The sequence below is a fragment of the Lynx rufus genome, unplaced genomic scaffold, assembly GCF_022079265.1.
Source record: "Lynx rufus isolate CCGP_SWC_20201006 ecotype Redwood Valley unplaced genomic scaffold, mLynRuf1.p SCAF_8, whole genome shotgun sequence".
NCBI lineage: Eukaryota > Metazoa > Chordata > Mammalia > Carnivora > Felidae > Lynx > Lynx rufus.
In genome coordinates this window covers 19129255-19155983 of record NW_025814896.1, presented here as the reverse complement: position 1 = coordinate 19155983, position 26729 = coordinate 19129255, and the positions used below count along the sequence as shown (strand labels likewise).

The window sequence follows — 26729 nt, the reverse complement described above, 5'->3', positions numbered from 1 at the left end:
CCCTGGGAGGAGTCGACTCCTTATGCAAATCACAGCGGAGCGCAAGGGCCAGGAGGCGGGGCTTGCGATGCAAAGCCTGGTCCGCCTTTGGAAGCGCGAGGGGGCGGGCCCGCAACCCTCGGCCTCCTTCCGCGAGTCTCTGACGTCGCGACGTCTCGTTTAAAAGCGGCCGCGCAGGCGCAGTGAGCCGAAATGCGAACTTAGGCTGTTACACAACTGCTAGGGTCCGCTCTCGCCGCCCGCCCGGCAGTCAGTCAGCGTCGCCGCCGCTGTCGCCGCCTTAGCGGTTCCGGGAGTCTCAGGCCCGCAGCCGCCGCCGCTTACCCGCGCCTTCGGGAGCCTCCGGGAGCTCCCGTCCGCCCGCATAGGCCGGTCTCGACCGTCTGCGTCTCCTCGGCGCCACTCGCCGCCCGCCGCTCTCACCGCTCCGGCCGACATGAGCGGGGACCATCTCCACAACGATTCCCAGGTACAGTTCGGCACGGTCCTCTCGGCGCCCCGGCCCCACCCCGGCTCTCCGCGACCCCCAGCGCAGGCCCCGGCCCGGCCGCTTTGACAGGCCGGAGCCCCAGGCCAGGGGCGGCCGGCCGGCGGAGGTGGGCTCGCTAGGCCTAGGACGAAAGCCGCCAAGTTACATATTGGGGTGGCGGGGGTGGGAATGGCTGCCCCTTAAAGGCCGTTCCCGGGGGTCCCTTCCTCCCTGGGGCGCAGGGTGGGCTAGGCCCCCGGCTCCGCGCGCTCGCCGCTCGCGGGGTTAAATGTGCCTGTTTTGTTCATCTTCCCCCCTTTTCTTTCTCCAGATTGAAGCGGATTTCCGATTGAATGGTGAGTGTGCCCCCCGCCCCGACCCCAGGTCCTCCCGCCGCCGGCCGCCTACCCCGCGCCCCGCTGGAGCCGGGCAGAGGACAGACATGGCGTCCCAGAGACTAAGTCCCGGCTCCTCGCTCACCGGCCCCATTGTTCCCATCGGGCCGCCTCTGGACCCGCTTTCCGGGGACCCCAGCACCCCCAGATCACGGCCCCCCCAAGAGGGGGCAACGGAGACCCGGCGTCGCCCGCCGCCGGGCTTCGGGCAGCCTTTCCCGGCCCGGATTCCTCCCGGGAAAGTCGCCTTGTCGACAGTCGGGACTTAGTCTCTGCGCCATTTTCTTTTTCTCTCTCCTCTCCTTTCTGTGCCTGTGTCTCTTTCTCTCCCTCCCTCGGCTCTTTCCTTGAGCTGCCCAGAAAGAGCTTTCTGCAGAGCAAAGCCGTATAAATCATAGACTTCACCAGAGAGGGAAGGGTGGGAGACTGAATTGTTACAATTTTTTCCAAAGAGAACTTTATTTTGGGGGTTATTCCCTTTCTGCTGCTTGTTTGTTTCCTTTTCTGTTTCCAGAATGAAAGATATCCTCCGGCAACTGTTGAATTTGGTGGTGGTTGGGGGTGGTGATGGTGTAAGTTGTTTGTGATGGGAATTACGGTTCTAAAACTAAAGCTGCCCTTTGTGGAGTTCTTCATATTTTGAGATTGTTTTTTCCAAGTTGTGTTCTTTGCGAAGGTAGTAGTCCCTCCCTTCAGAAAGTTTGCAAGTGTGTGGGCCGTCCAATGTAAATGTTGGACCCAGGGAGATAGATTTTTTTTTTTTAATTAAAGTATTACTAGAACTTTTCATTGTGGCTGAGGTTCCTAAGGCAGCACTTTTCCCCCCTTTTTTCTTTCTTCCTTTTTTTTTATTTTTTAAAGAACCTCAGTTTAGTGTACTTGTCAGGAGGAAAGATTGTTGAGCATCTCATCTGGACTTGGTGTATTGGCCTTTTCTTTTGGGCTGTAGGGAAGAAAAAGAGATTTTATTTATTGAAACAAAGAGTGACCAGCACCCACCCCTGCTTCCTGTTCTTTTTTGGAGGTCTCTGTTTTTCAGGAATCAAGAGCTAGCTTGCTTTTCCCAGAACTTTATGATTTTGACCCCTTTTCAGCCAAATCGAGGCATTTATTTATCTTTGAGTATTTCCACTTCACTTAATGAAGAGTTCCCCCAATAAAAAGCTCACCCTGAGGGCTTTTCAACAATCTTATTGAAGGAGAAAAGTACCCTCTGTAGTGTGCTGGGAATTCCCACTGATTCTGATGGTACATAATCCTGCTCAATTGAGTTTGGGTTCCGGGAACCTCTCCAATGGGAGAAGCTGATGAGTATGTTTTCTGATGTTGTAATCAGCAGTCCATCGTGTTAGCCTGGTATACTGAGAGCAGCTTTATGTTCAGGTTTTGTAATGGGGCATCTAGCAAGAGATGGGACTCTGAAAGGAAAGATTCTGGTTAAATTCACATGTTGCATTTCTTGAGCACCTGATATGTGCCAAACACTGCGCATAGTGCTAGAGCTGAACCTTTGGCCACAATGCTTCTCTTGCCCTCAATTCAGTCTATCGAGAGAGACATAATTAGTTAATTATAAGGTGGGTGCTAAGGCATATGTATACCCAAAATGCTTTGAGAAACTAGGGGACTTAATTTTGTCTGGGGGTGGGGAAATTTCTCAGAGGAGGTGACTTCTGAGTGTTGCGCAAGACTAGGTGCTGAGTGTCAGGGGTTGAAGTATTTCTTAACTATGTTGAGCTAACCTATCAGGGTTTTAAAAGGGAGATGAGGCCCCTGCAGCTCAGAAAACCGAAAAGAGTGTAGATGTTTTTTAGGGATGTGGGAGCAAAGAAAGGACGTGGCAGGTGAGAATTTGTAAAGAGTCCTTTTGACCTCTTCGGGGAAGGTAGGAGCAAAACACAGAAAAAGTGTTCTTTTGACTTTAAGACCAGGCTGAGTAGGTCATGTATTTAGTAGTGAAAGAAAGTTTAGTCCTTTCTCATCAATGTTATTCTCCATGTTGCTCACTTAAATTATACAAAGGAACTATTGAGTATGTGAATGATTGTGGGCTGGGTGGGTTGTTGATCTTTAATGCTGTTTTTATAGAGATTGAAACCGACTATATTGACTTCTAGAATGTGATCACTTGTAATTGCAGTAATTGTTAATATTTGTTGAAAACTTACTGTCTGCCTGGCACGAATCTCAGCTCTTTGCATGGATTATCTAATTCAATTTAGTCCTTGGAAGGACCTTATGAGTTAAATACTATTATCTCTGTTTTATGGATGGGGAAACTGAGGCTTAGTATGTTTACTAGCTTTCCCAAGGGCAGGGAGTGGGGCACTCCAAAGCTCCTAGGTGTAGCCAGTATGCTATATATGTGATTGTAGTATGACAAAATTAAAAGCTGAACATCTCTATTTTCTTACAGAGCTGAAAAATGTGGGAGGGAAGGATTTGCTAGTTTGTCATTTGCTTACTTTTTAACTAACCTAATCCTTCAAGAGAAAAAGCATTTTAACTGCCTCCCTACCACCGTAAGTGTCTGACACTGGACTAATTATCTTTGTAAATATTGTTCAGAAGAAAGGTGTAGTGTTAGTAACTGTGTGCTTGCTCTATTAAGTAATAGCCTGGTAACAAGTGATTGATTTATGTAACCGTGAAAGACTGTTTTTAAAAAATAAAAATCAGTGTTTAATTGTACACAGACATGTCATTATTGATCTTTGTATTAAGAGTGTGCTGTAGCATGATTGTAAGTGGACTTAGCTGAACTTACAGATAACTGTGGAAGTTCATATATACTAACATCCCTCATTCTGCCTGCCCTCGTCCCTTAAGATCTGAAAGGTTTTATGCCCTTTGGAGTTCATTCTTTACAATAGTTAAAACTGTTGCTGTTCATTTGAAATTCACAACATTCTGGCCCATGCTTAACTGCTGGGAAAATCTGTTATTTGTGAAATGCTTTTATATTTAAAATATTGATGGTGAGCTTGGAGTTTCAGTAGTAGAAACCATAATCTTTTGACTACCTTTTTCCTAGGTGTTGGTAGCACTAACTGTGGTGGGTCTGAGTCATTATTACAGTAACTGCCAGGTTATCTGCAGAGTTGAAAATGGTAACATCATGTTGGGGGTTAGTGATCCTTCTGCTGTTTCAAGCTTTTGCCCATCCACTTTGCATTTGTGGGGTTCTTCCCTCCTTGGGATGAGCAAAGTATAATGCTTGATTCCATCAGTGACTGACTATTCTAAGCAATGTTATATGGGATCATAATTTGACATCATCTTGTGTTGATTCTGGTTTAGCTTAATAGATTCGGATTGTATAGAAGAATTAAATAGAAATTGTTTCTGATGCAGATAGATGTATTTCTATGCTGTTAGTTGCAGGTTGAGGTGGGGGGTGGGAAGACTGATGATGTGGCTATCTGAAAGTTACCATCACATTTTTAAAACTGCAAACTGATGGCGCCTTCAAATGACATCTGGCACATCATCTTGCTCAATCCAGAAGCACTTAAGTATCAGGCTCCAGTGTTTTTCTTTCTACAGCTAGACTCCTTGGGGCATCTTTTCAGAATTAGTGACTACTGTAGCATCTTAATACTATTTAGACTTGAAACAAAGTTGCTTGTCAACATGTGTTTTTTAGATTACTAGCATATCAGAACTTCCAAACAAATTTCAGATTCCGATGTTGCTGGTAAAACAAGAAAATCCAGGAGTTACTAAAGGAATCAGAAACACCTCATAGTTTGAAAGGTGAAACTAGGTAACATTGATGACACCAGCTCCAAAGTAGGTAAAATGGAAAATACAAACCCAGAGTTAGTCCCCAAATCTCACTTACCAATTGTAGTAAAAAAAGAATTATCTGACTTTTTTTAACATCAGCATGAAAATGAGGAATTGTGAGAGTTTGAAGGAGTGATTCATTAATTTGTTCTGGGTCCTAGTGAATTGGTATCCATTTATACCATGTACAAGAAAGAGCCAGGGATTCTTCACATGTTTTAACTCTTTTATTCCAAAATTAGGCCATTGGGGGTTTTTTGTTTGTTTTCAGCATATGTGTGTGGGGGGGGTGCAAAAATATCTATGTTTTAGAAAGCTTGGTGTCGTATATCAGTTATAACAGTTATCCTCTGCTAAGCGTATGCGAAATGATTCTATTGTACTTCATGGATATATTTCATTTTAGGAGGCTTCAGATTATACTGAATTTGCGCGTGTTGTATTAATTGGGTATTAATGCATATGTATGTTATGGATCTTTAACAACTTTAACCACATTTTTAGTACAAAATAAAACCTGATTTTTATCAGATGCAGAGTTCTTTCCCCAGAAGCATGTTTTTGTGAGGGATTTCATCCTTCCCATATGAAACTATGTTGAACTCCAATAAAGTTCTAGCTATATTTGGAAAAAAGGATTCAAGTGTAATTGTTTAGTTTTGAATGAGGCTATGGAAATGCTTGAATATTTGATATGGGACCCTGAGGTTAAAAAAAAAAAAAAAAACCCTTTTGAAAGAAGGTAAAAGGTAGTCAATTCATCGCTTTTGTATATGGGAGAGTCAGTTGAGTGACTTTTCCGTGTCCTGTGGTTTAGATAATTTGCCTCTTAAATATTTAGAGCCATTAACTTTGCATAACAAGGGCATTTGGGCTATTGAGAATTGAGAATTGGCTTCTTAAGGTAAAAAGGTTGGGATGGGAGAAGTTCCTAACTGGATTTTAAGAAGTGAATGAAGTATTGTGTTTAAAGGAAGCTTTCAGATTGTGATTAAACTTTGAGTAGTAATAGTTGGCACAAGTCTTTTCTCTATTTCCTTGTCTTGTAAATCCAAGTTTGAGATACAGCTTTCTATCCCTATGGCACCAGACCAGTCATCGAAGTGGGAAATCTAAAGAGAGGCAAGGAATAATTAGCGTTTTGCCAGCCTCTGCCCTTCCCCCACAACCTGCCTATCTAGGTGTGCGTTGTATGTATGCTCTGTGTTGATAGCACCAGTGCTTGGGTACTGTGGAGGGGGTTAAAGATTGCCGGGTGGAGGGAGGGAGGACGGGTAGCATGGAGGCCTGGGCTTTATTATTAGGTGGAAAAAAGCTCGTAGAATATGTTAGATATTAATGGTTATTTTTGGTAGGGTTATAGGAAATGACAGTATGCTTAGTAGCAGGTATTATTTAACATGATTTTTATTCTGTATGTTGAAGAAAGATGCTAAGTATTTTTCAAACTGTGAAGTGATTTTGCTGATTATGTCAAGTATATCTTCAGGTATATAGATTGTAGTATCAAGCTATTAAATGTCTTTGTCATTTATGTCTCTAAAATTTTAATCAAGAAATTCAGAGGGACATAAGCAACTTAGGTATTAAATTTCTTTTTGGATGGTATTCTTTTTAATTTGTTGGCTTAAGTTTTTATATCTAAGTTATCTCACTGCCACCTTTACCTTTGTATACTGTTCTTGGTAATTTTTCTGAAATTTATAGTAGATATTTTTATTTACATCTCCTTCCATGCCCTCTTAGGGCTTAGGGTAGATTTAGGGTAGAGGTGCATTAGATTTAGGGTAGAGGTGCAACTCTACCAGGCTGTTCATTCCTCTCTGAGCCTTTGAAGTTAACTTTGTTTCTGTGGATTGGAGGAACCAAAGAACTAGTTCATTAACATTCCTGAGATATACCTAGAGAAGCTCCAACAAAAGGTGTTAAAGCAGTCAGCATTACTGGGGACTTTAATTCTCTTGTCTTTGTTGATATTGTTGAGAACAGGTTTAATAGATCCCTGGGTATCTGACATTTTCCTATTTTTTAAGAACAAAAACAAATCAGCCAACTCTTGGTCTCAGTATTTGCATTTTTCTTAGCACAGCCTAGCAAAGATAGATGCTGGGATCTTTCTTGGAGAAGATATCTTTGGCTGTTTGGAATTCACCTTCCTCCATCCCCCTGAAAAGTTTTAAGGTGTAGGTTAATCCGCACTAGAGTACACTAGAAATGCACCCTTTGGGGGTGCCTGGGTGGCTTAGTTAGTTGAGTATCTGACGTTTGGTTTTGGCTCAGGTCATGATCTCACAGTTCGTGAGTTGGAGCCCCGCATTGGACTCTGTGCTGACAGCACAAAGCCTGCTTGGGATTCTCTTTCCCCCTCTCTCTGCCCCATCCCTGCTTGCACTCTCTCTGTCTAAATAAATAAATAAACTTAAAAAAAAGAAAAAAGAAATGTACCCTTTTGCTATTTTGTAAAAAGTACAGATTTTAATCTTATTACCATACGAATGCCTAGATTTAGAAAGGTTTGTAAGCAGAATACTGGCTGGGCAGAACTTAAACGTCGCAGGTTTCAAGATCAGTGGATTAGGGGATCTCATTGGTTAAGACCCTTTACTTTACCCAACTCCTATAAGATAGCCTCTTCATTTGTAGTGCATTATCTGAGCTCTTGCTAGGCAGTAGAAGGAGAAGTGGAAGGAAAGAAACACATTTTGAGAGCTTAGTAGACATCACATTTTTGTATTCATTAAATGGGAATTTAATGGGAATAGTACAGATTGTATAGGTTTATGGGAGAAGCTGAGACCAAGAAGGGAAAATTTTGCTTTTTACACCTTCTCAACTCCTCTTTTTGGTAGCATATTACCTGGTCTAGATTATGGAAATCACATACTGCAATTGGTAAGCTTTGGTATAGATGTCACAGCCTTCCCTTAATTATGTGCTGGTAGAGAAAGTTTAGACCCCTTGCACCTGGAGGGCTAAGTCTTCAAGAGATGATTTGGTGTAAAGGCTGGAACCAGAGTGCGACTGAAGGGTATAAGTGATGAAGAGGGAGGCTGTGGGGAGTACTTTCTTGAGCACCTGTGGTAAAATAGAAAATTGGAGTAGAAAAATCTAAGTAAGTCCCTATTCTTAGTATGAAACTTAACTCGGGCTGCCAAATTTTGTTTTGTTATCTGTAGATAAGGATGGTATTTCTATGCTTCACAAGCTATTGAGAATTTATAAGTATATAATGTGCCTCTTTGTCCATATTTTACAATTTAAGCTTTGGTCAGACAGCTTCTATTATGAAATAGATCTTTATTTTGAATGTTAGGTTTGACATACTGTTGTTGGTGACTCCTTCCTTCCTTCACTGGTATTCCCTGATAACCTTTTAAATCTTCCTGACATTTACACAGTGAACAGTAGCATATACCTAGAGTTGGTTGAGTCTTTATCTAACTGAACTTCACAGCCTACACTGATGTCTTCTGACTGTTAAGCAACCACTATAAAAGGAAAGGTGGTGTATCTATATGTAGGTTTGGGCTAAGTAGGAGCCAAATGTGTATCTGGTTCCTACTTTTCTAAGAATAAGGCAGGGTTGTCATTGCTGAAAGAACTACTTTTTCAGGGGAGATGGGCTTAGACATGAAAAAAACATACTGCTGTAGCTAATTTCTCAACCCTTTAATAGAACTATGGATTTTCTGTTAAAGATACCCAGAGCTTATATGTCAATTATATTTCAATTTTAAAAAAGGTACCCAGAGTTTTATCTTTATTAGATGCATTTAATAAGTGAAATGCCAAGTTCATTGTTGATGATTTTATTTATTTATTTTTTTATTTTAGAGAGGGAATGTGTGAGCAGGGGAGAGGGGCAGAGGGAGAGAGAATCTTAAGCAGGCTCCATGCTCAGCATGGAGCCCAATGAGGGGCTTGGTCCCACGTCCCTGTCGGGATCATGACCTGAGCTGATATCAAGAGTCAGATGCTCAACCGACTGAGCCGTCCAGGTGTTCCTGCGATTTTTTTTTTTTTCTTAACAACAAAACTCAGTATTTCTTGTGTCAACATGTTTTTTTTTCAAATGCTACTATTTTACTTCTTGCCCCAAAACATTTTAAACTCAGAAGACTGAAAGTGTCTAAGAGTTACCTACATTTTTCATTTATTCACATACTGCTTATAGTGACCAACTCAACTTCCTGTGAAATAGTTCATTCTTGGCAACAGAATGCCTTAAATAATAAAACTTAAGGGGCGCCTGGGTGGCTCAGTCGGTTGAGCGTCCGACTTCAGCTCGGGTCACGATCTCACAGTCTGTGAGTTTGAGCCCCGCGTCGGGCTCTGAGCTGTCAGCACAGAGCCTGGGGCCTGTTTCAGATTCTGTGTCTCCCTCTCTCTCTGATCCTCCCCTGTTCATGCTCTGTCTCTCTCTGTCTCAAAAATAAATTAAAAAAACGTTAAAAAAATAATAAAACTTAAGTATGAGAACTTAAATAGTAAACTCCATGTTAAGAGTTACGCAGGAGTATAGGCATTTGGGAGAGTCCATGAAAAAGTTTATTTAGTAAGCAGAAATTTCGATAATGGCTCATAAGTCTAGCTAATGCTGATTATTGAATTGCCTTGAATTTGTTACTTGGAAAGTGCTCCTTAAAGAAAATAAACCAAAGTCAGTTGCAGATATGTTTACAAATGTCCGTTAGATTCAGCCAGATGGATCTTAGTAGATACACCATTGATAAAAAAGGAGTACCACAGGGGCGCCTGGGTGGTTCAGTCGGTTGGGCGTCAGGTCGTGATCTCACAGTCTGTGAGTTCAAGCCCCCCGTTGGGCTCTGTGCTGATAGCTCAGAGCCTGGAGCTTTGGATTCTGTGTGTGTCTCTCTCTCTGCCCCTCCCTGCTCATTCATTCATTCTCTCTCTCTCTCTCTCTCTCTCTCTCTCTCAAAAAACAGAAAAAAACCCAAAAAACATTAAAAAAAAATTAAGAAAAAAAGAGTATCACAGAAGCATCACAACAGGAGCAGACTTCAGACTTAATATTCAGTTAAACGTGGGCCAGAGAAAATAATTTTATAGGAGAGAAATTACAAAATATGGTTTTATTTTATTTTATTTTATTTTATTTTATTTTATTTTATTTTTTTAAATGTGTGTTGATTTAAAGAGTCTTCAAAGATAAAATTTTCAGGATGTCTGGGTGGTTCAGTCAGTTAAGTGTCTGACTCTTAATTTCCGCTCAGGTCATGATCTCATGGTTCGTGAATTTGAGTCCCATGTCAGGCTCTGCTGACAGCATGGAACCTGCTTGGGATTCTCTCTTCTCTATCTGTCCCTCCCCTACTCACTCCCCCCCCCCCCCCAATAAATAAACATTTTAAAAGTTTTCAAAAGATAAACGTGTCCGGAACATGGCTTTTTGTTGTTGTTTTGTTTTGTTTTTTAATGTTTATTTTTGAGAGAGAGAGAGAGTGCATGAACAGGGGAGGGGCAGAGAGAGGAAGACACAGAATCTGAAGCAGGCTCCAGGCTCTGAGCTGTCAGCACAGAGCCCAGTGCAGGGCCTGAACCCACGAACCACAAGATCATGACTTGAGCTGAAGTCGGTCACTGACTGAGTTACCTAGGTGCCCCAGGAAAATATGGTTCCTAAAGTATGTGAAAAAAAATCCTAGAGTAAGTGACTGTTTATTAATACCGCATGGCTCTTTTGCCCTCGGTATGTGAGAATGTCCAAGATTGGATTAAAGTCTTCAAAGCTTGGGCTTCTTTCTCTTACCTTTTTTTTTTTTTTTTTTATTCCTGATTCAGAATGTGAATGGTTGGGGGAGGGGGGTGATTGTGTCTATCTGTGTGATGTGTGTGTGTCCCCATCAAATCATGATAGAGTGTAAAGGACAGAGATTGAGTCAAGGGGGATTTGAATTTAAGTTCTTGTGCTTCAATAGTGAGATCTTTGAACAAGTTAATCTCCAAGCCTTAGTTCCTTACCTGTAAACTAGGTCTAATACTTAACTCAAGATTGAGGATTAAAGAGCATGTGAAGATCACTTTAGAAAAGGTGACACTTAAAACAGAATCTTAGTTCCTTGCCACATCTTAAAAAAGAAAAATCCAAAACCCAGACCTTTTTCAGAGATTATTTTAGTCTTTTGTGCAAAGGGAATATCTTTAATTTTTAAATTGGGGTACCCAAGGGGGAGGGTCGCCAGGGAGCTTTGAATATGATACTGTTGCTGTGAATCCAGATGGGCTCAGGACAGTAAGACTTTGTGTACAAACCACTTTGTTTTTCAGAGTTAAATTGCAGTTTAAGAATCTTTGGCAGCAGTAACTTTTCCCCCTTTGCACTTGGGATGGTGCAGTATTTATAGTTCTACTCAGAAAACTAAAAATTTCATGTTTAATTGCAAATGGAAAATTTAAGCTGCCATATTCATTTGTTCAAACATTCGGAAAGTAAATACCAGTAACGACTAGACACAGATGAACGAGACAAATCCATATGGCTCTCAGAATGAACATTTTGAAGTGAGTACTTGTAGGTCTGTACACTCACTTCCTCTGTTGAGATGCCATCTTTTTCATGGGGCCACAGTATAAAGGCTCCTGACATAGGTTAAATGGGATGGAAGGTACTATCAGTGAATACTTAACTGTCAGTGAAAGAGGGACATCTCTATTTGAAGTTTTTTTTAGGATACCTGTAAACTCATTAAATCCTTTCACCTGGAATAGAAGAAGTTAAAAGTTCTGTTTATGGATTTCTCATTATTAGACAACAGTATTGCATGAGTTGTAGAGAAGTAATTTTCAGGTTTCCCTAAACTGGTAGATTTATCAGTGACTAGCAGTGTTCACATTGTGTGCAAGAGATCCGTGTGACAATAGCCAATCCAAGTATTTGCTTGAAATGGTTAAAATTCTTGAACTCAGTTGCCTGAAATAGAGTAAAATCACCATCTTCAGAAACTTGAAGAGCTAAGATCTTTGAGATTAGACTTAGTACTTAAAGTCCTGGGAAACTAATTTTGTGAAGCAGTTTAAATATATTACTATTTTTACTGCTTCCTAATCCATGAAGTGTCTTGGTATGAAAGCCATTAAACTCCTCAGAAGAAGGTTGAGAGTACATAATGGTATTACTTCCAGTGATCTGAATACTGGAAAAGTGATTGAGACTAAATGTTAGACTGACCATGCTTATTCTTACAGTGAGTTTTCACAAGAATGAATGCAATGTCACTAGTGCTTGCTACTTAACAACAGAAATGAAGAAACAAGAGTCTCTCAGAGAATTGAGACTATTTGTTAATTTTTCATGGTTCCAGTTAACCAGAAAAGAAAACAAAAGCAGGGAGGAGGAACAGAAGTTGTCTAGGCTTTGTAACTGCTGGCTTGTTACACTTGACTTCCAAGCAGAAAGCAATCCAAGGCCAGACCCCCAGCTCTGAGAGGTCTCCAGTTAGCTTCCTCAATGCAAGTTAAGCTGGTGGTGGTTTGACCATAATTATTACCTTTTCCCCTTAAAAATCAAATCACCTCCTTTCTCCCTTGAATGCAGTGTGATATAAAAATAGACACTTAAGCAGAACTTTATAGTCCTTTATAAATGTTAGCATCTTCCTAATCTCAGAATGTCAGGAGAGTTGTATATTAGCAGAGAATGCTTGTTTGCTAGCAAACTGTAGAAAAACAGATTCTAGTTGGGCAAACAAGCTGAAATTTTTCCTCCTATAGTCCTGAAAACACTATAGCACTTCTTTAGGACTGGAGCTAATCTGTAGAATTTAGATGTCAGATAGTGTTTGTGCTAGGCTCCAGTTTTTAGGGGAATAGTTTAAAGTACAGTACAGTGTGATTCAATTGGGTCCATAAGAGACTGAAAACAGTAAAAGTGTTTGCATCAGTAAGACTACCAGTATATTAAGCAGAATCCATACTCACTGCACATATGTAAATATGCATGCTAGTCAGTGCTATTGTACAAAGGTGAAGATAATTTTGTTAAGCAATTTTGTTATTGAAAACTTGATTTGGGGTGCCTGGGTGGTTCAGTTAGTTGAGTGTCCGACTCTTGATTTCAGCTTTGGTCATGGCTTTCAGCTTTGGTCATGGCTCTCATGGTTCATGGGATTGAGCACTGCATAAAGTGTGGAGTCTGCTTGGTATTCTCTCTCTGTCCCCCAGCCCCCTCGCTCCCCCTTAAAAAAAAAAAAAAGTCATTCCACAACAACTCTATTTCCCAAAAATTACGTTCAGTGTGTATTCTTCTCCCACAAGTCTATAGTCCTGTTTTGTTAAAGTATTTCTTTTTTTACCCTGGAATACCTTAGTCTTTAGGATTTGGTACAGTTGGATAAGTATCCCCAGTATGTATCCATTTTACTACCTATTTGGGAAGGCACTAAGTATTAAAAACTCCTTGAAGGTTAGCAACATCTCCGCCTATTTTAGTACTGAAGGCATAGTTTTGGATACTCCTTTTCCTTTCTAAGTGCAGTCTGTCTGCAAACACCACTTAATCCCAAGCCATAAGTAATCACTTTTCTCTGGCTTTGAGCCTTTCTTTTCCTCTTTTTCCAATTTTTTTTTTTTCTAGACTGGAGAAATTTACATGTTTTGCTTATTTACTAGGAAGTGTGTAAGAGCACGATCTCATCCTGTGTGGACAGTACAGATGCTTTCAACAAATGTTTAAATTGTGAAGTGGGAACCCCTCTCTCTCCTAGCTTGTTTGCTGGTTGAAAATCCAGTGAGAAAAATTGAGAGTTTTACACTAAGTTTTCTTTCTTTCTTTTGTAAAGATTTTATTTTTTTAATTTTTAAAAATATTTATTCATTTTTGAGAGAGAAAGTGAGAGCGAGCACGGGGGAGGGGCAGAGAGAGAGGGAGACACAGAACTCGAAGCAGGCTCCAGACTCCAGGCTGTCAGCCCAGAGCCCAACGCGGGGCTTGAACACAATGGTGAGATCATGACCTGAGCCAAAGTCGGACACTTAACTGACTGAGCCACCCAGCCACCCCTAAAGATTTTATTTTTAAGTAATCTCCACACCCAACATGGGGCTGGAGCTCACAGCCCCAAGATCGAGTCACCTGCTCCACCAACTGAACCAGCCAAGCGCGCCTGCACTAACTTTTCATTGCTGCCGAGCTAAAATGCTTAAGAATCACCTGGGAGTACTTGGTAAAAATACATATTTCTAGGCCTAAACCTCTTAAGTTGATTCTGTAGTGGCACAGACTGAGAAATCTGCATTTTTAATACATATCTAACAATCCTGGATGATTCTGATTAATACATGAGACCACAGATCATCTTTGGAGAAACTGATCTATCTGGACTTTACTATCTTACTTGCGTTAAGATGTATGTTTTTGCTTCATTTGTTCAGGGTACTCCATTGGTTAAGCTATTCAGTTTATGGGATTTTTAAAGGACCAGAACAGTGTTTTTCAGTATATGTTTATAAAAGGATTATATTTATCCTACTCTAAATACCTTCTTTCAATGAGTAATTCACCTAAATAGTAGAGATAGTTAACTGACTTTGCAGCTGTTTTCCTATTTATCTCATCAGAATCCTAATTCTTTCTCCTCCTTCCATGTTTAACAAGCCGTTTGATCCTGATGTCATCTTTTAGGATTGGGTGACTAAGCAAAGCACAAAGAGCAAGAGGTTGTTTTCATACTAATATCCCCAAAATGGTTAAGACAGGGACTTTTAGAAGGTAAGTGGAGGTATGGGTACAATTTAGTGGTCTTTAGCTACTGATGGCACTGATTGACATGGGAGGATGTGAATAGAGCAGTGGTTCTTCTAGCATGGTTTCCTGATCAGCATCAGCATTGTTTGAGAACTTGTGGGAAATGTAAATTATTGGGCTCATCCAGACCTACTGGCCTAAATTCTTGAGAGTGGGGGCTTAGCCATCTAGGTTTTAACAAGCCAATCAGGTGATATGATATACACTAAAGTTACAAAACCAGTGGAATAAAGTAAGACTTAAAATTCACCCTTCTGTTGAGCCTCACATTTTTATTTTATTTTTTAACTAAAAAAAATTTTTTTTAGCCTCACATTTTTAGGAGGAATGAAAGTTGACAAAGTCCACATGCTTACATGCTTGAAATCTAGACTTTGGAGTTAGATAAACCTGTTTAGCTGGGTGGCCTTAAGCAAGTCACAACTCTGATCTTAGTTTCTCATCTGTAACAGTAGGGATAATAGCTATCTCAGTCATATGAGAGGACATTTAATAGTATCTGGTACTATTATATCCCCAAGGTCAAATAATTGACAAGAATAAGATAAGTTGATCAAAATAAGCTTTTAGTCTTGACATTCATATGAAGCTTAGAACTAGTTTTGTGTAGTAATTCATCCTCTTAAGCAGTATTCCTTTTTTTTTTTTTTTTTACAAAGCCCATGGCTAGGCCTCCGTACTTATCCATGTGCTTCCTTACAGTTTTGAAGTTGGAGTAATTCATAACTGAAGCGTAAAAAGGAGCCTGTTAAATGATTAGCACTAGAAAGTGTTTTTCAGAAGAAGAAATACATGTATTCAGGCTTAGTCTTTCTCCAGCTAGTTGCCCAGAGAATGGCCTGTGCATTTCAAGCATGGTCAATACTCTAGACAAAGAGGGCCCCTTAGTTGAATTGGTAATAGGATGCATGAAACCACTGCATCAACACCCTTGACTCCTTTATGGGTAGACAAGGTGTGGACTTGTGCTTCTTGGTTGAATTAGTAATAGGATGCATGAAGCGGTGCATCAGCACACTCAAGGTGTGGACTTGGGTGCATTTTTAAAAAATTTTTTATTTATTTTTTTAATTTATATCCAAGTTAGCATATAGTGCAACAGTGATTTCAGGAGTAGATTCTTAATGCCTCTTACCCATTTATCCCTTCTCCCCTCCCACAACCCCTCCAGTAGTCCTTTGTTTGTTCTCCATATTTAAGAATCTCTTACGTGTTTGTCCCCCTCCCTGTTTTTATATTATTTTTGCTTTCCATCCCTATGTTCATCTGTTCTGTGTCTTAAAGTCCTTATATGAGTGAAGTCATGATATTTGTCTTTCTCTGACTAATTTCACTTAGTGTAATCCACGTAGTTGCAAATGGCAAGATTTCATTCTTTTTGATTGGGACTTGGGGGCATTTTGAGGCCCATGCCTGTTGTAAACAAAGGCAACTTAGGCTGAGCTGTGGATTCCTATGTAGCATAGACAGGAGGTTTATAGTCACTTTTACTATTTCCCAAGCATTAAGAGCTCACTTAATAGAAGCAAAGGAGGACAAGCCTGCAGGAATGGGCCTGTCCTAATTGAGTTGCCTGAGAAGGTACATTTTCAGGTTAGACAAGTCCTTTTTCCCTTTTAAGTTCTGCCTCTTGGGAAAGAAGCATTTTCAGTGCAGGGATGTCCTTGTGAAAACATGACTCACTGCAGAAGAGTATATGAAATATAAATGCCAATTTTAAGGGTCTTGTAACTGGTTAATTACTTTCAGAGGCAGGAGTAAAGCTTTCTAACTTTGTCTTGTATTTAGACAACACAGGTGAGTTAGTAAAATGGGATTTGTTTGTCATACTCCTTATGCTTAAAATAATAGCTCTATCTAGCTTTGACTTACACCTCAGTGGACTGATCGCTTAGTTGAAATCTTCTCTAGGCAGCACTCATTGAGGCCCTGATTCTCCAGGGACTCTGCAGAAGTGTCCTGCTTTTGAGATGGCCAGTTTAGCCAGGAAAACTTTTGGCTGGCCTTAAGAAAACTACACAGTATAGTACCTTGCCATGTAGGGAAAAGGCCCTTGATTGGCCTCCAGCAGAGGACTTGGTGGTGGGGTAGTGTTGGGACAAGGAAGTCTTAATCCTGGCCTCGTCAGGTGTGACCAGAGCAAATCACACAACATGGTGCCTTATGTTCTTCCTACCAGTAAAAGGAAGAAGCTGTTGACTTGGATTCAAGCTTTTCAGTCAACACTGTCCGATAGAACTTGCTATCATGATGGAAATGTTCTGCATCTGTGCTGTCCCATATAGTAGCTGCCAGCCAGATGAGACTATTGAGTCCTTGAAATGTGGCTAGTGTGACCAAAGAACTTAAAAATTTTTTATTTTATTTAAATTTAAAATAGCTACATGTGGCTAGTGGCTGCCATAATTGGACGACACAGCTTAATTTTTTTTAAGTTTATTTATTTTGAGAGAGTGCTAGGGGGGAGGGGCAGACAGAGGGGAAGAGAGAAAATCCCAAACAGACTCCGTACTGTCAGCCTGGAGCCTGACTCAGGGTTCAAACCCACAAACTGAGACCATGGACCTGAGCTGAAATCAAGAGTCAGACGCTTAAAACTGACTGAGCCACCCAGGTGTCCTTGACAGCGCAGCTTCAGATAAAATTTAGATAAGAGCAAAGAGATTCAGGTTTTCCTTGGAATATAGGTGATTGGGGCACTTGGAACTTGGAAAAATCCGAAAGTGGTGTGAATTTGATGAGCGTGAGTAACAAGTCTTCCTTCTGGATATCTACATTGCCTTATCCTGGGTGACCTAAGAGGACTTAATGACTGGTGCATACAGTTGTGTTTACAAGAACAGCTGGGAGTTTAGGCAGCTTTCCATTTTACTTGACCCCTTTAGTGCTACACAAAGATGAACATTTAAGGTCCTTTGGATTGAATAAATTCTCATTTTATCTCAGCAGCCTTATGAGATAAGTCGTGTCTATTTTTGTAGTTAACAAAACAGATTAACTTACATTTTATATACACCTTCATGGATCATTATTCTTTAAAATGGTTGGTATTCAACTTAATTTGAAATTGCAAGCTTTTAGCATGTTGTTATAACAAGAAGTTAATTTGTTAAATTGTAGTCAGTTAAATAAGCGAATGACTATAAGTGGTGGAAAATCTAAAATTGTACAGATAGGAGTGCCTGGCTGGCTCAGTTAGTAGAACATTCAACTATTGATCTCAGGGTCGTGAGTTCTAGCCTCATGCTGGGGGTAGAGTTTACTTTAAAAAAAAAAAAAAAAAGTACAAGCAAACAAATAGCACCAAGAGGTTAACTCACTCGAGGTGTTGGCTATAGTAAAAACAGATCAAAACTCAGTTTCTACAACTTATCTGGGAGTCTTCCTCTCATTTTCATGCTCATAGTGAATGTAGACTGCATCTCACTTAATACGTACTCTGGCCCGCAGTCAGCTAGACAATATTAGTCCAAGGGCTCAGAGTGGGGTTGTAGCCTTGGCCACTGTGAGGACCACTGACAATAGTGGACGTGTGAAGTCTCAGAGAACAACTTGGGTAAAATGCTTAAAAAGCAGGGACAGATCCATTTTCCTTCAGCTTTAGCTTCAAATTATGGTCATTTATTTTTGAAGTGGGAAGAGGAAATGGACTAGGGATGAAATAAATAACAGATATTTGAACATTTACTGTCTCCACTTTACTTTTGAAGAAACTGAGACTCAAGGCTGTGTAGTTTGTATGAAAGCCACAGAGCTGGGAGGCTAATTTAGGCTTACCTGATGCCACAACCTGAGTTCTTAAATGTGACAAAAAAAGTAAAGGGGAACCTGGGTGGGTGACTCCATTGCCTGCTGGGAATTCTGGGCTGTAGTGGAGCTACCCATATAGTATCAGACTGTGGGCTCTCAAAGACTCCCCTTAATTTACAGTGGATTTTTACCAGACTAATATCATTGACTAGTAGGCTTTGCTGAACTTCCCTATTAAGGAAAGTCTGCCTGCCTGTGCAGCAAAGACCCCACGGTAATTTCTTTTTTAGCAGATTGGCTTGTACTTGGATCCAGTTATTCCAGAAATCAGTAAAACTTCTTTTTATCTGAGTACTAAAGAAAAAGGTTCTTTTTGTTAGCCAAGGATTAACTAGATCCCTCACTTCCACCCGCCCCCCCTTTTTTTTTGAAGGATCCTGAAGTCTGCTTATTTACAAAGGAATTTCATCAGAGTTGGTTAGCAATATGTGAACAAGTTAAGATGTTCCCACTTCAAGGGGGATAAATAAATCAAACTAACTTGCTGTTTAAGAAGCAGGATTAGCAGTGGGCTCGGCATTGGCCTCCCCTTCAGTGTTCTCATTCATACAACTCACTTCATCTAGTTATGCAGAGCGGGAGTAGATTTTAACCGCTTTTAAATCATATTGCTAATGACTCTTAGCCCATTCATGGGCTGTTTGAAGGAAGGAGAGAGGTGGGAGTGGGGTTTAGTGTGGATATCCTTTAGGAGAAAGCTTAGGAATTAGAGAGAGGTTGCAAGTAAAGGTAAGGAGGATATTCTTCACTTACACACTGACCTTGAGAAAGGCACCTCTCTTCACAGGGTACGTTGGAGCTAGTTTCAAAAAGAATTAAATACACCTGAAACTAATTTTATTTATTATATTTATTTCTTCTGAGAGAGAGTGTGAGTGGGAGGAGGGGCAAAGAGAGAGAGGGAGAGAATCTGACAGCACAAAGCCTGACGTGGGAGTTGAACTCATGAACCGTGATCATGACCTGAGCTAAAATTGAGTCGGACGCTTAACTGGCTGAGCCACCCAGGCGCCGCCCCCCCCCCACACTTTTAAATTTATTTTCAATTTATTTTATTGAAACTAATCGTATATGTCAGTTATACCTCACTTTTAAAAAGAGGTTATTTCATGACACAGGAAAATTCTATGAAATTCATATTTCGGTGTCTATAGCTAAAATTTTATTGCAGTCTGTGTTCATCCATTTACATATAATCTGTGGCTGCTTTTGTGCTACAGTGGCATAGTTGAGTACCTGTTGCAGGAATCGAACGGGGTGCAAAGCCTAAACCACTTTACCACCCATCCCTCTAAAGAAAAACTTTGCTGATTGTTGGATTGGTGAGTAGTCTCAGATGCTTACCTGACTGAATGTATGTATCACAGGAAGCTCACAAGACTCTTTCCATATTACTTGGTAGCCTCTAGCCCCCAAAGAAATCTGTATAAGCCAAGTGTCAGAAGTTTACTGTGAACTTGAAGCTTCTTTAGGTCTTAATCCATTTTTTTCTTACTCATTTTCCCAACAGAGTCCTACTGGCCAGACTCAGGTTACCTGTTTCTCTAAGCATGGCTCTGCCCAGTGATGTCTAAACAACAAAGAAAATTTCTGTTCTAAAGAACTTGACTGTCTTACTCCTTATGTAAGCTGTGTCACCCTTTATGTAGCTCTTCTTCCTCTCAAATAGGGGCTGGGAGAGTAGCAGGTGAAAACAGCCTCTTTACTTCCTCAGTTGTAGAGACTCTGTATTCTTAGCTGCGGATGAATGAATGAATGAATGAATGAATGAATCAAGTCCCCAGGGACTGACTCAGCACCTTGTGCCTGCCTTTTAAAGGCACTGAAACCCAATTGAAACAGAAACTGGAAATAAAATCAGTAGCATGTCTATTATTGCAGGTGGCTGGTGTTTGGTATTAATTATTGCTCAAAGGACCAAGAAACAACAAGGCAGAATTTTTCAAAATAGGATTCTGGACAATGTAGATGATAGTCACCTGGAGAGTTTGTGTTAAACTCTACATAATCTGGGGATGATATAAGTCCCAGGTGTTAGGAAAGTTTGAGAACCACTGGTCTCAAGCATTCAATTTTTTTCTTTTTACCTTAATCTGTTTAAACTAAAACAATTTTTAAAGGTCATAGAATTCTTTGGACTGCAAGTGTAGGCGTCAGTAGAGGTCATTTTACAGATTGGGAAACAGACCAGAGCAGAGAAATAAATTAAGGACCCCATTAGGACATTGCATAAGGGACACTCAGAGTTGCTCTAAGAATTGACTTTTTAAATATGTGATTTAGTTCTCGGCATAATAATAATGTGAGCAGCCTGTTCTGGACCCTGATTGTGTCTAGAAACCACAGCTCAGAAGACCTTATAGTTAATTAGGTAACATACTTTTTTTGAAGACAATTTGGTGGTCCTATCGCTGAAATCTGAGTTCTTTTAAAAAATTTTTTTAGGGGCGCCTGGGTGGCGCAGTCGGTTGGGCGTCCGACTTCAGCCAGGTCACGATCTCGCGGTCCGTGAGTTCGAGCCCCGCGTCAGGCTCTGGGCTGATGGCTCAGAGCCTGGAGCCTGTTTCCGATTCTGTGTCTCCCTCTCTCTCTGCCCCTCCCCCGTTCATGCTCTGTCTCTCTCTGTCCCAAAAATAAATAAACGTTGAAAAAAAAAATTAAAAAAAAAATTTTTTTTTAATGTAATTAATTGGGAATGAGAACCAGAGGAAGAGAGGAAGATGAACTTGAATTTAAGGAGCATAATGGAAGGAAGGAGTAGGATGGGAGAGAAGGTTGTAAAATAAGTTAAAATAGGGTGCATAGACAGGAAGAGCCTGAAAAGACAGATTAAGGTAATTGTAGTGTTGTAAAAGCATAAAAGGAGTCCAAGAAATTTAAATGCGGAAGTAGACTGATTGGAAGAAAAACATCCTCTGACCATTTAACCCCTTTTTTGTGTGGGATTGAGGCCTAAAGCAAACCAGTTGGATGCTTCATTTGTGTCTTTTTCTTGACAAGCTCCTTAAAGGCAACATCTGGCCACTAACAGAGTTGCTGGTGTTTAAGAACCACAGCAGGTTCTCTTAAGGGTTTTTAAGTCAATGTGTAGCATTTCTTCTGAATATGTAGATACTTTGGGAAATGTGAAAGGTTTTAGAAATTTGAAGTTGTGTTGCTGATAAAAGAAGTTGAAAATACGAGATGTCTATCTTTGAGCATCTCTGAGTTATTTGTTTATTTTTTATTAAAAAATTTTTTTTTCCTAATGTTTATTTTTGAGAGAGAGACACAGAGCTAGAGCAGGGGAGGAGCAGAGAGAGAGGGAGACATAGATAGAATCTGAAGCAGGGTCCAGGCTCTGAGCTGTCAGCATAGAGCATGACGCGGGGCTTAAACTCACAAACTGTGAGATTGTGACCTGAGCCGATGTTGGACGCTTAAACAGACTGAGCCACCCAGGCGCTCCAACTCTGAGTTTTTTAATGCAGTGTACTTCTGAATTTCTGATGATGAAGTATTACCAAGTATTGAATATTGAGGAGAAAGACACAAGCAATTTGCAAAATAATCGGTAAGATTTATTTAAGTTTGACCCAAGTCTGTGACAAAAGGTCTTGTATATATACAGTACACATTTGGGGAAAACAAATACAAATGATAATTTGACTTTAAAAATTGGAAATGTTACTAGTCCCTTCCCTCATTCTTGATTTGCTTTAGAGCTGAATTCTCCCAACATTTTTCTTTTAAATTCCAGAGTTCTTTGAGCTTTTAGCCAGAACACCATCTGTCCTCCTTACTTTGAAAGGCTGTTAACTATGCCCTGGAATTTTGGAAATGTTCTCATTGAGAATTGCTGTAAAATAGTGATAAGGACTCTTCTGTGGGCTACAGATTTAAATCGGCCACTATTAGGATGGATCACAGAGCAGGTTTCCCAGGTTGAAACCAGATTACCATTGGTAAAGTCTGAATTTAGAGAGCTGGGGGGGAGGGAAGGGTAGAGTTCTTGCACCCCTCAGTTATTTTTCCTTCCTGCTTTTAGTTTGGCATTAAGTTCCTGGGGAGATTCACACACCCTTGATACTGACCACACTCCCGGATACCAGTCTTTTATCACCAAAACCAGCTTGTTATCTGTCCTAGACAAACTTTTAAAGTGCTGGCACATACTGGGTATAGAGTATTAAGTAGAAGTGTTGATTTTATTTAAACTCCAGCTTCTGGAGATGTGGTATCCATAGGTTTGAAAGTGAGGGAGCAAGGAGAAGATGCAAGGATTTATCCCAGTAAACGTGATTTAATAAATGAGCAGCAAGTGATGAATATCTTCTTTAGAAAATTAATTTCTTTGGGGCGTCCGGGTGGCTCAGTCAGTTAAGCATCCAACTCTTGATTTTGGCTCAGGTCATAATATACTGGTTCTGTGAGTTCACGCCCCAAATTGGGCTCTGCACTGAGGTTCAGTGCTGAGCCTCCTTGGGATATTCTTTCTCTCTCTCTCTCTCTCTCTCTCTCTCTCTCTTTCTCTCTCTTTCTCTCTCTTTCTCTCTCTCTCTGTCTCTCTCTCTGCCACTCCTTCATGCTCACTTGCATGTGCGTGCGCACTCTCTCAAAATAAATAAACTTAAAAAAAAATTAATTTCTTCACCCCGTGCTTTCACCCAAATGATTCCAGTGCCCACCTTCCTAACGCAGTGGTTGTATATTTATGTATCATCTCTGATGAGGTTATCTTTGGCAAAGTTGTATTGTGACTGCCTCCTTGGGGAGGGCAGCTTTTGGTTGAATAGCTATTCCTCATCCCCATCCTTCATACACTTGATGACTGTCTTTGGAGGAGGAGCCCATCATATTCTACAGCTGCATTAAGTCTCAAAACTTGTCATTAAAGGTCATCGAAAATGAGGTCTGGCTCAAAACATGGCAAAGAGCTCTTTATACCAGAAAAGTCTCTGCCTTTGTTTACAAGGAAGCAGAGGACTCTTCTCTCCTGCCCTGATCTGATTACCCTAATAGTTTAGGAGAATGGTGGAGTGGTAAATGCTTTTTTAAGGTCATGGAATAGTTGACAAAATGATCAGTAACATTTGCCAATTCCTTAGCCTTTTCTCATAGTGTAAATGTTTATGCTTGAGTTGAATAGTGATTGCATTAGAGACCCTGAGCAGAATAAGCTTGGCAAATACTGTTAGCCACCTACTGATTGCAGCTAAACTAATGCAAATGTTTCCATGCAGGTGGTGTTAACTGGTGTTAACATCCCTTAAAACTTGTAGGTTTTTTAGACTTCTGGGTACAGGACTGTTAGAGCAAGTCGGTTTGTTATTTCTTCATAAGTGCTTTTCTTACCTGGATCTGTAGACAGGTAAGAAAATCAGATACGCTTTTATTTGTCATTGGCTTGTTGTGCAAGATGAATGGGCATGATTGCTGCCTTAAATGCATGTGTAGAACCTGAACTCTGAGTTATTTGGAATGATTGAGTAGGCTTGATTTAGTTCTATGTAAATTAATCATGAAGAGGGGTCAGTAATAGTTGTACGTAATTGACAGTTTGTAATTTTGTGGCGCTTAGCCAGGAATTCCATTACAACCATACACAAGGAATTTGACTGACTTTTGAGATAAAATAAGGTCACTTAAATATTCTGAACCTCAGTTTCTTCATCTGTAAGAGAGGTGAGTTTATTTACTAAGGCTACAGTATCTGAGTTGATGATCAACAGAGATTTGAAGCTCTTAATCACTGACCTGTGCTGCCTTCTTATAGACCCAATAGTCAAGTGATGTAAAAAAAAATATATATATATTCATTTTGAGAGAGAGAATGAGCAGTGAGCAGGGGAGGGCCATAGAGAAAGGGAGAGAGAGAGAGAGAGAGAGAGAGAGAGAGAGAGAGAGAGAGAATCCCGAACAGGCTCTGGGCTGTCAGCACAGGAGCCTTCAAACTCCTGAAGCGTGAAATTATGAACTGAGCCAAACTCAAGAGTTGGACGCTTAACCTGACTGAGCCACCCAGGCGCCCCTAGTTAGGTGACTTACCCCAGGTCATACAGTAAGTGGACAAGAATTTGAATCAGCTATTTTTCATTCTGTTAAACTGGTCGGCTTCCTCCAGCTTCCTTCAGAAGTTGTCTTCCAGCATTCTGTGCTACTCTGTAACGTCCGTAATCAGCATTAGGGTTTAGCCATGATTTTTTGTGCTTACTGCGTCATTCTTGAACATATTTAACCAAAGTCTTTTGGTTTTGTTTTTCATATAATTGTGTGTGTGTGTGTGTATCTGGTTTTCTTAATGGGGAATGAACTCTTTCCTTATGCCTGGTTTGACACTGATTTGACAACATGGAGCTGACTCTCTACCTGGTTTCCAAACCTGCAGCTTCATTGTGAGCCTGGGATTAGACCAGCTTTCAGGGACTTGATAAGAGTTGGATTGAATTTTGCTGGACTTACTTGATACTGAAGTTTCTTATTCTTAGGAATTTGGTTTCCTTTCTATCTAAGCAGAAGATTAGGACTCTAAAGCTACAAGAAGTAGGAGTGCATCTATATCTTTTTTTAAGACACTGCTTTTGGAACACATGGCTTTCGAGAGGCAAATTAAATATAACTCTGGAATTTTATTTTTTTAATATGCCCCTTGCAAGAATCAATTCTGTCATTTCCTAGCTGGCAGAAAGTAGATCGCACTTAATTTTTGCTCAGTCATGAAGAAGATGAATTTTTCAGCAAAATCAAACAGTAATAATTGACAGTTGACTTCAATTGTTCATCTGGCAAGAATGCCCTCTCTCCTTCTACTTTCCTAACCCTTTTGCCTTTAGTAAGACTTAGGTCACACACTGCCTCCTCCAGGGAGCCTAAGTTTACTCCTCACTGCCCTCTTGGACCCTGGCTCTTTATTTCTTCTTGTTCTCTGGTTGTTTCCCCTCATCATTCTACTTTTCACTTGGAAACAAAGGAGTCATTAAGCCTTGTTTCAGTTATTTTTACTCTTTTTTTTTTTTTTTGAAGTAGAGAAATAGCACATGTGTTCAAGCTGGGGGGGAGGGGCAGAAGGGGGGAGAGAGAGAGAGAGAGAGAGAGACACACACACACGGAGGGAGGGAGATTCTCAAGCAGGCTCCATGCTCATCATGAAGCCTGACCCGGGGCTCCATCTCATGACCCCAGGATCATGACTGGAACTGAAACCAAGAGCTGGATACTCAACCAACTGAGCCACCCAGGCACCCCCAATTATCTTTACCCTTAAGATTCTTTTCAAAATGTCCATAAATTAAGTAATTCTGCTTTACTACCCTTAATGAAAGATAGCAGGAGGGCAGTAAAGTAGAAAATTCTGCCATCAATTAAGAGATGGGGAGGTCATGACATCCATATGTTTCATGTGTAGACTGGGGAAAATGTCTATTACCTTTATAAAAAGTTTGCATAGTTTCTGAATATGAGCATCATGATGCAATAAAAACACTGTTGCTTTAATGTTAATCATTTGACATTTGAGATTTTTGGGGTTAAGAAACGAAATTTAATCTATTTTAGCAAGTCTCAAATTTAAAAAGGTTTTCTCTGCCTTCACATATGCATGGAGCAGCATAAATTTTCTTTCTCGGGAGTGTGTCTTCAGGCTGAATTCCTAGATACGGGTTGCTGGGTTAAAAGAAGTTGTGTATAAGTTAGTTTTGTTAGACATTGCCAAATTCCCCCTCCACAGAGGTTAATGAACTATGTGCACTTTTAAGATGTTAAAAGAGGCAAAAATGTGTCTCAGATTTGAGGAAATTGGCACCACCCAGAGTTGTAAAAACCAGAGATGACATGTGAAGCCTACTAACTTGCATGGAGAACTCACCTAATAGGAGATAGCTATTAATATTATCTTCTATGAAACGGCGAGAATATTTTCTTAGAAGAGTCATAAGAAAATTGAATAAAACTGTGTTTCTGAGTGCTCTAGCATGGTTCTGGCACATATATTAGTGCCCCTTTTTTCTTGCTTGCTTTGGGCCGTGGTTGTTTGGCTCCGTGTCTTAAATATCTTACTAGATTGTAAACTCCTTGAGGGTTGAGCTCATGTCTGATGAATCTTCAGCAGGACGCTTTGGATTTAATAATATATTAAAAATGGTTGTACCTGAATTAACCCTAAGAATATAATTCTGAATCTAGTAGTAAAAGATTTCCTTTTCTTTTGCACACGAACCATCAAATCCTTATGTTATGCTAGCCAGCAACTTATCCTGAGAATTATGTCCTGAGGACACACAGGTATTTTCCTCTTTTGTCATTTGGAAGTGTCTTTACTTAAAATCTTTATTAACTTTAAGGAACACCTTAGATAATATTGGCAAGAGATGTTGATTGCTATTCTGTTTGTTCATTTACTTATCTGTCTTTATAACTCCAGTGAAGTCAGTGAAAGGAATTAGCAGTTAGCCTGTTTCCTCAAGGCTGCCTTCTTTCAGGGGTCATCCCCCCATGTCTTCTCAAAATTTTTAATGCTAGCCTTTGG

General features: G+C 40.4%; 1 protein-coding gene across 1 annotated transcript in view; it reads left to right on the top strand.

Moving 5' to 3' along the window:
• The first annotated feature begins 206 nt into the window (after positions 1–206).
• The window catches only part of TOP1 (DNA topoisomerase I), a 95803-nt gene continuing 69280 nt past the window's right edge, over positions 207–26729 (top strand). Inside the window, exons 1-2 of the mRNA XM_047069562.1 lie at positions 207–469; positions 801–825. Of these exons, the coding sequence (XP_046925518.1) occupies positions 437–469; positions 801–825 (58 nt within the window). The 5' untranslated portion in view covers positions 207–436. The remainder of the gene's footprint in view (positions 470–800; positions 826–26729) is intronic.